Here is an 11,601-nt window from a genome sequence, read left to right on the forward strand (position 1 = left end):
AAGAGGGTTTTGAGGAAATATGATTAAAGTTTCAGTTGAACCAGGTCGAGGGCGTGGTTACCACAGTGAGTGGGTTTATTTACATGTTGAGAAAAGCCAATTGAGTCTAGTAATGAGCTAAATGTAGAACTGAGGCTTGTCATTGTCCACATCAACATGAATGTTAAAGTCACCCACTATCATCACTTTATCTGAACTCAGCACTAAATCAGATTAAAAAGTCAAAGAATTCAGTTAGAAACACTGAATAAGGACCGAGTGGACGATAAACAACGAGCTTTATAGGTGGGATTTTTTTCAATCACTGCACAACTAAACTAAACTAACTGTTCCTCCATGCATGTAATTATAAGTGTATTTCAAGCACACGCATGTTTTTCCACCCTGCTCGACTAAACACACGTCAGTGAGGTCAGACGGTCGCTGATGTAAACTCCAGATATTTTGCCAGTGCTCCCTGTGGCCTCGTTGCCTGTATTCCCAGCCTGCCCAGCAGCCTCCCCGGGGTCTCAGCCCTAATCTGATTACACGCTTCATTTGCACCAGTTTGTATTTCAATCAAGGCTGGCTGCACCAGCAGCAAAGCCCTGCCGGACCCTATTGTTCGTGTGCTCTGACAAGAGTCTCCATGTTGCACCGCTGACATTAGACGACATGTCACACTATTTACCTGTAGCTTTAATGTACAGTCATTTCTGTGTCTGTCTGATTATGACAATTCTTAAATTTACTTGACAAGCAACAAACAACTTCTAAGCCTGTTTTTTTTTTGTTGCTGTTTTAATTTACAGTGAATTAATTAGTTTCCACCATGATGCAGGTTTGTTTGAATAGGCTGAGTCACCTCTGATCATCGATCAGTGTCTGACGAGAGTGGCGCCACTGACTTCATTGAGCTTTGTTGCGAGTCCCACTTCCTGCTGTAGTGACTGCCGAGGTTGGGGGGAGTTTGGATTCCTGTCAGAAACTCCAAACAGACACCACCCTCCAAATTAGGAGCAGTGTGGTCCCAAGGGACCCCGCAGAAAGAACGTGGCACTGCTGCAGAGACACACAAAGGGGGCGTTTGTCCTCACAGCGGGAGATTGGACCTTAATGAGAGCCGAGGGTGTAATGGCCCACTGCGGCGTTTGCGCTAAGGGGCTAATGGGCAACATCAGCTATCGAAGGAAGGTATGATGAAGGCCCCCAGGGGCCAGCGGGAGATAAAGAGGCCCCCCGCCCTCACCACTTCATTTACATGGAAATCAGGCATGCTTGATATGGACCCGTCAAATTCATTTACTTTAGGATTTCCTCTTTTCTTATTTTTCCCGCCACCCCAGAAAGCAGCCAGGCATTCCAGCAGAAATGCTTTCTCTACATACATGAATTCGATCCCCATCCCACGTCCCAAACCGCTCTTTTTTTTTTTTTTTTTTTTGAGAGGGAGGAGAGGGGCGTTTTTTTCTTTCTCCATCATTACCCAGGCAACCTCATTCACACAGAGTATAATGGGAAAGAAAGGGGAAGACTGGACAGAGGGCTGGAAGAAATAATGAAGTTTGTCCATATTCAGGCAAGCTGAAAGGTCCCCTCTCTCTCTCAACTGCCCCCTCCTTTCTCTTCAGACTGCCCAGCCCAGCTTTCCCACCCCCCCTCAGAAAAAAGCACAAGGCTTATTGCTCTGGGAGAGGCAGAGTGGGAAGGGAGGTGGAGGGAGGGAGGGGGGGGGGGTACACTCTCAGATGGTCTGGTTCCAATTTGTGTCAGTCAGTGGAAAGTGGAGGGAACAAATGATTTCAATTTTCAGTTTGGCCTCTAGTCCCACCACCAGCTTCCTCATTACAAAAGGTACCTGGCGCCGTGACAGCATGACAGAGTGGCCATCGATAAAGTCCTTTGGCACACAAACCCAGGCACACATTCAGCGGTGTGAAGGGGTTCCTGCTTGGAGATTAATCATAAGTCTGTGAGCTTCTCTCTGGTTGCTCTTCTCGGGGGGGACACAGATCACTTAGCCTCAGCCGGCGTTGGAGTATTTACTTTCTCGCCTCATGTGGCTCAGAGGTTGCAAAGGGGTCCCTGCTAATTTTTTGGTAAATCTCTGGCTAATTTCCCCCCCATGACCTTCTTTTGTACAGGAGTGACCTCAGTAGCCGTCACAGCTCACACAATGCGTGCCAGGACACTGACGAGGGAGCGGGCTGGGATGGAAAACACGGGAGGGCGTATAGTAGGAGTGTGTTGACAGACACAGGAGGATCTGTGTAAGCTTTAATCGGTTTCACAGTGGCACTTTGAAGTCCTCTTTTGGACCCCGGGGAGGGGGGCACAAATAGTGCGACACAAGGGGCCACATATAAAGTCTATCCAGCTGGAGTCGTGCCGGATGATGCTGAGACGCGTTTCTTGGTGTTACAGGAGACATTTTACCATTCGCATTGTTTAAATTTGTTTACTTTCTCTTCGTCTATCTTCTTGTCCTCAGATTGTGAATCTCACTGTAAAGCCTCCAAGGGAAAAATGAAGATCACCATGAAGAAGTACTGTAAAAAAGACTACGGTGAGTGGGTCCAGTACACGGGAAGGTGGTCTGTCAGATGTTAGGCAACAGTTATGAGGTCAAATGTCTCAATTAATCACATCCCAAGCACAGCCGATCCACACCCTGTCGATGTGACGTCAGTGTCTTATTCGAACAGCCTCAGGTCAGCTCCACTAATACTCATTCATCCATGTGGATTTATGTGAACACTAAACTGACATTTCTACCCCCTGAAAATAGTCTTTTTAAAAATGTGAATCATTTTTAAGTGTGTGCAGGAATTTGTTTTAGCTTTTTAAGATGTGTGATTGTCAACATCTTGTCACTCATAAAAGTTCATTTGATGAGCTGATCCAGCTAACGCTGTTTGTGCAGTTGTATGACCATAGACATAAAAAAAAAAAAGAAAAGAAACTAAACCAGTCAATACATTCAAACCAGATGTTTGTGTTAAAGAGTGTGGCTGTTTAGGTAAAGTCATGAAGCTATACAAATCTATACAAGAACATCTATAATTTCTCAGGCGTGTCTTAGAGCAGCTTGACAGTTTGCACAATATGTTTGTTTTGCGTTTTGCAGAGAATTAGATGAGACGCCCGATAGCACAATCATCTCTGCACAATAAATATGAAGCTGAAACGAACAGCTGAATTAGCTAAAGTGTGAAAGCAACAATTTGGGGTTCATGCATGGGACTATTTCCTTGGCAAGAAGCCGTATCATGTTCAACCAACAAGAAATCCAGGCCAAGAGTTAAAACTAGATATAATGTAATAATTAAGGATCTTTAGAGTAGGCGCGGGAATGCCGATTTTATTATTGTTGGAACAAAACCAGGCGAGCTGCTTCCCCCTGTCTCCAGTCTTTTTGCTAAGCTAAGCTAAATGGCTACAGCTAAATGCTTACTGTGCAGGGGTAAGAGTGGTACCGATGTTCTCATCTATCAAGGGAAGGGCTGGCTTTAAAATGTTGTTGCAGCTGACACAATGAAATACGAGGGAACGAGAGTTCTCATGCTTTAATGCAAGTGCAGTTTAGACTTGTGTTTGAGGATGTATTACTCATCTACTGTTATTAAATGTATTCAGTAAAAGTCTCCCTCCCGCCTGCACCACCTATTGTCTGAGCAGTATTAAAAGTGCCACAGTATGAAGGTCTAAAGTGTTCAAATGACAGTAGATTTGCACGCAAAAGACAAACACATCGTACGAATACGATCGGGCTTTGCCCAGCCCAGCCAGTCTGAAGCAAATTTACAGGCATTTTTTTACAAGAAATCCCAAATTAATGAGAAGTCAAAACACATAATAATCCCATGATGCTGTCAGCACAGGACACGCAGCTGAAACACATCCATAGTGACGGGTAGAAATATGTTAAAGCACTGGCACCACCAGAATACATCAAATGCAGCTGTGTCTCACAAACCAGCAGCTTGGAACAAATTTTTGTTTTATCCGTCAAACAAAAAACACAACTACGGGAGGATACAAGGGTAAAGCACAGATAAAACACTTTCCTGTGAACCTCTCTACATTTGTCCACATGGCAAACAATCTAATTCTGCACAATTTAATCATCGCAATAAAATCTGCTATCAGTGGATTCACATCTGTAACCCACAGAGACAGAAAAAAACAACAACTCTGAGGCATCCAGTGTTTATCAGAATATAAACTGCTTCCAGCCAAGATTTTCCAAATATTATATAGACTCAAACGACTGCACATTTTTATTAAAAATGACCCAAATCGATTTGTGTACTTCATTGAACTGTTAATGTAAAGTTGTGCATTAAGAAGGTTTGTCCCTACAACTCTACTCTACTTTCAGCTTCCCTGATGTTGATCTATTTCAGGTCCGAATACGTTTTCTCTCATTCAAATTCATCATTGGTGAAACTTCATCAATCAGACAGAAAAGCAGCTCTACATACTTGAAACGGCATCCAACTGAAAATTGGCCAAATACATTTTATTCCCCCCTTGCAGTTGAGCAGACAGTAATTCAGGCCATTTGTCGCATGTTGCTACAAAGCCAAATGCAGCCATTATTCATATTTCGATTGACTTAAATCTTCATCATCAGAGCTGAGGCAGGCTGTGTGACTATAAATCAGTCAGGCTGATTCGAGCGAAGCGGGCGGTTCCTGTTGGTTTCCTCTGAAGTCCCCCTAAAAAACTCTGGAAGCAGATGATTGTGAGTGAGCCGCGCCGAGGCGGTATGGCAGACATCATTGCTTAGCATGCATTCCCTTTGCCGAGGTCTAATTCATTTCTCAGGCCTGTCGCCTTGCTTTTGTGGGGCTTCAGAGTCTCTTCTCTGTTCTTCGGGGGGCCACAACCCCCCATGTGTGAGTAGTGATGCAGGCCCCTGGGGGTCACGGGAAGGGGCTCTCTGTTTAAACACAGTTGTGCGCTCTGCCGGCACCGAGCATTCCTCAGGGCACAAACAGGTGGTAAATTAAGCAGACGGTGACGGATTGCCACCCCGGAGAAAAAGAAATATGTTTTGTTTATTCAATTTTTGTTTTTCATCACTGCCGTAGCTACGGAGACGGCGGACACAAAGGGATTATATTCTCGCCTGACACCCTCCTCTGCACACACGTACCCTCCCTCTCCCTGCCACAGCGGGGACAATGAATCAAAGGGCCGCGTGTTTACCGACGCTCCGGGATAGTGCTCAAAGGCAGGGCCCCCCCAGACCCCCCTTGCCACCTCTCTGCGCTCACCCAAGGGTAACAGGTCCCTGATCATTCACTCAGCTGATAACCGGAGGGGACAGGGGCCTCTGCGCGGTAATTAAGCAAGCTCTAATTTCATTAGCCCCTGCCTGTTGGTGGCATGCAGTGTCAAGTCTCAGCACACCCGAAGAAGATAAACCCAGTGGGAAGCTTGGCTGTGAGGGAGCCTTGGTTGGCAGCCATTGTCCCGAGTGCTGGATCATCTCACACTTCCTCTCACACTCCGTCTCACCAAACAGTGTGCACTATTTTCTAATAGATTGCTTGACCCCGCGCTCCCGTTCTCTCTCTGCTGTCTATTTAGCTCAGACCAAGTGGCAGAAGGTGTGTGTGCGTGTGGATTTGTGTGTGTTTAAATACGCAGCGTCCACTGAAAACATACTTGAGAGAGAAAGAAAGCGGGGCAGACACAGGCGGAGAGACTGTGCCTGGGTGTCGTAAGCGAGACCCCTTCAGCAGAGTTCATGGTGGCGGCTCGGGGTAGGAGAGCGCCGTCTCGGCTGGATTCTCACGCTGCAAAGTTGGATGGGGCTCTGGGAGCAGAACCCGGACAGCTCATGAGGTCGGAAACACATCCCGATTTCTCCTCCTGGAACTTTTCGCTGGGGCCGTGAAGACAAATAGTCACAACCCCCTCCCACCCACCCCCTACTCACACACCCTTTATGTGTTGTCTGGATGGAGGAGAGGGCCGCAATGAATGGCAGAGCTGTGAGAGCTTGCTCCACTCAGCCCAACAAACCGTCTTTCTTCTGAAATTGTGTGCAATTTGCTCACACCATGCATTGACACACACAGTTAAACAGCCGACTCCTCCAGTTCTCTTCATTCTTGGCAGCAACAGGGGATGACAGAAGAACAGAGAAAGTGATCATGTTAAGGCACAATAGCAAAGAAAAGGCTAAAGAGGAACTACCAATTTAGTTATTATTGTTATTATTACACACTTATTTCCACTCTAAATCAAATGTATAATTCCCTGACTTTACACTGACTTTCACTGATTAAAAGACCAAAATTCTATGACCAGTAATAAACAGAAAACCCAGGGTGCTGAGCAGACAAGAAACAGCCACATTATTTTATTCCCATCAATTTGCAAACTCGCACACATTTTCAGTACTAAAATATTCATTGCTTAGACCTACTGCCCAATTATGATGACACACCAAGCCTACGCACCCTTTTTAACATCCTGACCCAAAAAAAAAAAAAAAAAACTGTTGGCGTGGCTGCGAAGGGCTCCTTCTTCCATATTTGATATATATATATAGTCTTTGAATTATTTTTGTAGCCAAAGCTCTTTAAATATACATTTTCCTGGCATGTTTGCCTTCCTAAGCAGGTACAAGAAAAGGCCTATCGTAACTGAAGTACCTGCCACTTGCTGACAAACAGAAAGAGGATAAACCACTCATGCAGTACGGGAAACACTTGAAATAATGCGATTAAATAAAAAATACTACATGAAAAGTATATTTCGATAAATGGCAACTAAAATTTAAACATGCCAGCAAAAGTCCTTGATATTTCATGACTTGGCCCAAAACATGATCACATCCCCTGACTTTCCCTGTCTGGAAAAGAGGGTTTAAAATTCCCTGATATTCCATTAAATTCCCTGATCTGTGGGAACCCTACAAGAATTTGGTTAACTTGCAATTCAAGAGCCTTGTTTTGACATTAAAAAATAAAGAAATTGCATCAAGCAATAATTGATTAAGTATTAAATTAGTTACACATAATAGACCATCTTGAGTGTTTCTTATCATCTAATCCAGTCTTTTCCAGATTAGATTGCTTCTCACAGTTTTAAGTGAACCACTGCACACACTTAAACGGTAACAGCACATTCCTAGCTAAACCCATGGGATAAAGCACTTCGACTTCAAGCGCAGATTATCTCCGACACTGCTGAGCTGTTTGCCTCTTGTTGCAATCACGGTGATGAAGTAATGGCTGCTGCACTAGACGGAGAAATCTGCGCAGGGGAGCTTCTGTGAAGGGAGCTTTTACTCATTTCCTGGTATGAAAATGTCAGGTACAAGTGGCATCCCAATAGTTACCAGGTTGAGCTTGATTTCGCCTGAGGTTGCCTGTGTTCAGATGTTCATACTGCAGTTTAACACCTGACAGACCAATCGGAAAGAATTTGTTTCAGAACTTATATTAGTTGCAGATGTGGATTTTTTCTATAAAACTTTCTTTTGGGCTATTTATTTTTGAAAAACAAAAACAAAAACTGCTTCTTCTGCCTTTAACCCAGCCGGGCAAATGAAAAAAACTGTCTCTGGCCTTCATAGGGACGTGTGATTTCAGATGTTCTCCGTCGGAAGCCATTGTGTTTGCACAGGGAGACAGGGAGCTATGGAAACTGTTGCTGTAGTCGGGAGAATGCTCAGGAGCAAAACCAGAAAAGGTCGTAGGTCGGAGATGAAAGGGCGGGGCCGAGGACATGCAGCAGATTTCTGGGTCGTGTTCAAACAGACGTTTTATTGGCTCTTTTATGCAATGTTGTATAAAAGTGTTTTGAAGAAGAAGGTGCTCGTCTGTCATTCCCATGCCTACCATGTGATATACTCCCACAGATCATCTCAAGCACCCGTTCCTCAAATGAAATCATTTTGAAACAGATGTTTTTTAACACCATTATTTAAAAATAGACATTATTTTGATATGTTTTTATAGTTCTTCAAGTCTTTATGCCAGTTTGGTTTACGTTACAAATGTCACTTGGAGTGGTACAAGTTGGACACTTTAGCTCTTTATGTGTATTAATTTGAGCTCTGTAGACTTTGCTAACTTTCTCAGTTCTAACATGTTAGGAATAAGTGGTCTATTCAATTGTTTTACTTGTTCATGTAGGTGATTTAACTTCTGCTTTTCTCCTCCATCAGCTGTCCAAGTGCACGTTCTGAAGGGAGACAAGGCAGGTGAGTGGTGGAAGTTCACCGTCAACATCATCTCCGTGTACAAACAAGGTGAGCACCGCATCCGCCGCGGGGACCAGCTGCTGTGGGTGCGCGCAAAGGACGTGGCCTGCAAGTGCCCTAAGATCAAGCCCGGCAGGAAGTACCTGCTCTTGGGGACGGACGACGACTCCCCCGGGCAGAGCGGCGTAGTCGCCGACAAGGGAAGCCTGCTCATCCCGTGGAAGGACCTGTGGGGCCGCCGGCTGAGGAAGTTCCAACAGCGTGACAAGAGGGGAAAGTGCTAAAAGTGGGATGAAACCGAGGAAGAAGAAAGGATGGATGAAAAAATAAAAATAAACTGGAAAATTGAAAATAGAGACACAGGTGAAAAGTAGGAGAAGTGGGGGAATGACTGAGTGCTGCTGCTCTGAGCTGGAGCGAAGAGATTAGTGTTTTTTTTGTTTTTTTTTAGGAACTTTTGTGAAGGAGCTCATTCTACACTTCTTCTGTTTCTGTACGTCTTTCGAGGTTTGTTTTGTTGTATAATTGCAGAGTTTGCACCTAATGTTACAGATATGTCTCACCCTGACTCTCTTACCCATGATGCCATTTGTTTATTAAAGTCCTGTGTTCAGTTATTTTAAAGCATCTTCTGTACTGCCCTTTTGTGTCTTCAGAGGATCTGTTTCCATTGTGCTGTGAAAAGAGTCGTTAGATGAAGATTTATCACATGGCATCGAGGGACTCTGCTCACGTATGATAAGTTGCTCTTTGCAACCTGCCAAACTTTGCAGAACATTTTTCAACAGGTAAAAAGTTAAAAATGGTGGACTTGTTCACAACTGTGGTCTCAGAGTGCCATTTTTCATGAGAGCTCCAGGCTCATATGTGAGTATTACCTCAGTGTTGCGGCAGAAAAATGCCATTAAGATCCTCTCCTCGTTCTGTGTAATGGTCTTGTTACGAGAAAGTTTTTGCTCGGCGCTTATCGATATTTCAACAGTATGTTGTGGTTGTGACCTCTGCAATATAAGTAACCATATGTGCATACATAGACATTATTTTTAGTAGATGATGCCATAGCATCAACTAGACGTAGAGTAGACTTCTCAACCATGCACTTATTTTTACTAGTCAAAAGTTTTAGAACATATGAGATATGTTCACAAACCGATCAAGAGGGGCATCCAAAAAGACAAAACCTGAACCATTTGATGCAAAAAAAAAAAAAAAAAAACTTAAAAAAAAAAAACTGTCTAGCTGGTGCAAACCCTGCTCGCCTCACTGATGACTCAATGGGTTGATGTTTCTGGGGGACTGTTCAAAGAAGCGTAGTGTTTATTCTCTACTAAATGTAGTTTGGACGTCTGAAACATTTGTAAGTGACAGAACTGATGAAGTGAAGCATCCGATTTTCATAGAAAAAGAGAATATCGACCTATCAAGCAAACCTCACACCACTGACTAGGGCTGGGTACCGAACTTTAATACTTTTATACCAAATTTCAATGCTATTGCTACATCTACACTGATGTAGAAAATCACTCAGTTTGGACCCCTTATGTCACCGTTTTCAAAATGATTTTTGGCCACATAAATGCCCGATTCGCGGCAGTACCTGGAGGCTTCTCTTTGCGCAGCAGGCTGGCTAGCATGTACCGATAGCCTGCATGTGAGGCGTATAGGAAACATTGGTCAGTTTTTGCATCAAGGAATAGCTTGCACGTGAAACGTGCAGGAAACATCTGTAAATTATGGTATCGAATGATAGCTTGCTTGTGCGGCGTTCAGAAGACTTCTGTAAATTGTGGCTACAGAAAATAACCTGGTTTACACTTTCCCTCTCTCAACTGCATGAAAACTAAAGACTTGTACCGTAATGTGTAATATATTCTTCTTTCTGTTAAAAATGAATTTTAAAAAATTGGTATTGAAAAAAAGTATTGTTCAGGAACCAGTATCGAAGTCAAGATATTGGTGCCAGTATCGAAAAATTTTTAAGGGTACCCAGCCCTATCACTTGCATACTGCATGCTCACTATATACTGTAGCTGACTGGCTAATAATGATTGTGAATTATGTACACATTTAATTTGTATACAGTATTCAATGTTGTGGAAAAAATAACCTGTGGAGTGATAAAGTATCACAGATGTTTCTTGTATAGTGCGTTAAGCACACTGTGTCAAACGTCCGTCACCTCAAAGCGACTGTTTGAGGACCGGATTTCATTATCCAGACTTGGTACTCGACAAAAAGGCATGACCGATTGTCTACATGTTATATAGCTGTATAGTATTACTTTTGTTGTTGTTGTTTAAAACATTAACTAGATCTATCTTCATGTGTATTTAACCAGAGTTTTAAATACTAGAGGCTTATAAAGAAATAAATGAATGTCAGACAAATTTCTCATATTTACCTGAGTATGTGCACCCAGAGGATCTCACAAACACACACACACACACACACACACACACACACACACACACACACACACACACACACACACACACACACACACACACACACACACACACACACACACACACACACACACACACACACACAGGTCCACTTCAGTGCTCTGTGCATCATACTGTATGTATTTGAAGATTACAAAGTGCTAATAAAGTCTCTGCCAACACAACGACACATTCCAACTATTTCTTGCAGGCGTTTGCAGAAAGGTACTCACAACCACACTTTTGTTCTCCATAAATATTATTTCTGAACAATTATCTGCTCATGTTTATACATTGGCTTGTAAATGTTGTTTAGCAGTGTCCTTGCAAATGGTTATGTAATGTCTTGTAATACTAATATATTATGTCTATCACAAATGAATATATTTAATGACACATTAAATTTGTGGTGTTTTCATGTTGACCTTTTTATTTTTTACTTTTGCATTGGATTGTAGCTGGCTGTAATGAACAGTATTGGTTAATGTTTTTCAACGGTCTGATAGAACTGAAACTTAATGCGTCTGAAATAAAGCTGAATAAAAACACAACACGAAGATGATCCAGGCTGCAATTACATCTCTCAGGATCAAAAGCATTATTCATTGCTTCCAGATTCTGTATGAAAACATTTCTATGCACCGACTCACACAATGTACTTTAGTACAATTTAAGGTGTAACTGTTGGCTACTTTGTGTTATGAAATTCTGCTTGAAAAACATTGGAAGCCAATACAATATGAAATAATATGTTAAATCTTCTCAAAATAATGACCTACGGAAATTCTTGCAAAACATAATATTGTAGCTACATCCCATCTTGGTAACACTTTAGACAACAGCTCACATAATGTGTAATTATTCATTCCACACAAGGTATTAATAAAAAAGTAATTATTGCATTATTAGGGGAGGAGGACAAGCAGTTCAGAAATAAAAGGAATTTGAGTT

At 42.8% G+C, this 11,601-nt stretch overlaps 1 protein-coding gene across 2 annotated transcripts in view; it reads left to right on the plus strand.

Moving 5' to 3' along the window:
* The window catches only part of ntn1b (netrin 1b), a 42,647-nt gene extending 31,435 nt beyond the window's left edge, over window positions 1-11,212 (plus strand). For both annotated transcript variants that reach the window (XM_069701242.1, XM_069701243.1), the window contains exons 6-7: window positions 2,471-2,545; window positions 8,171-11,212. In XM_069701242.1, coding sequence (XP_069557343.1) covers window positions 2,471-2,545; window positions 8,171-8,490 — 395 coding nt within the window. In that variant the 3' untranslated portion in view covers window positions 8,491-11,212. The remainder of the gene's footprint in view (window positions 1-2,470; window positions 2,546-8,170) is intronic.
* Window positions 11,213-11,601: the final 389 nt, after the last annotated feature.

This window comes from Brachyistius frenatus, unplaced genomic scaffold, assembly GCF_029030835.1.
Source record: "Brachyistius frenatus isolate BFR_SWC_R1_liver_20210118 unplaced genomic scaffold, ASM2903083v1 Contig_36, whole genome shotgun sequence".
NCBI lineage: Eukaryota > Metazoa > Chordata > Actinopteri > Embiotocidae > Brachyistius > Brachyistius frenatus.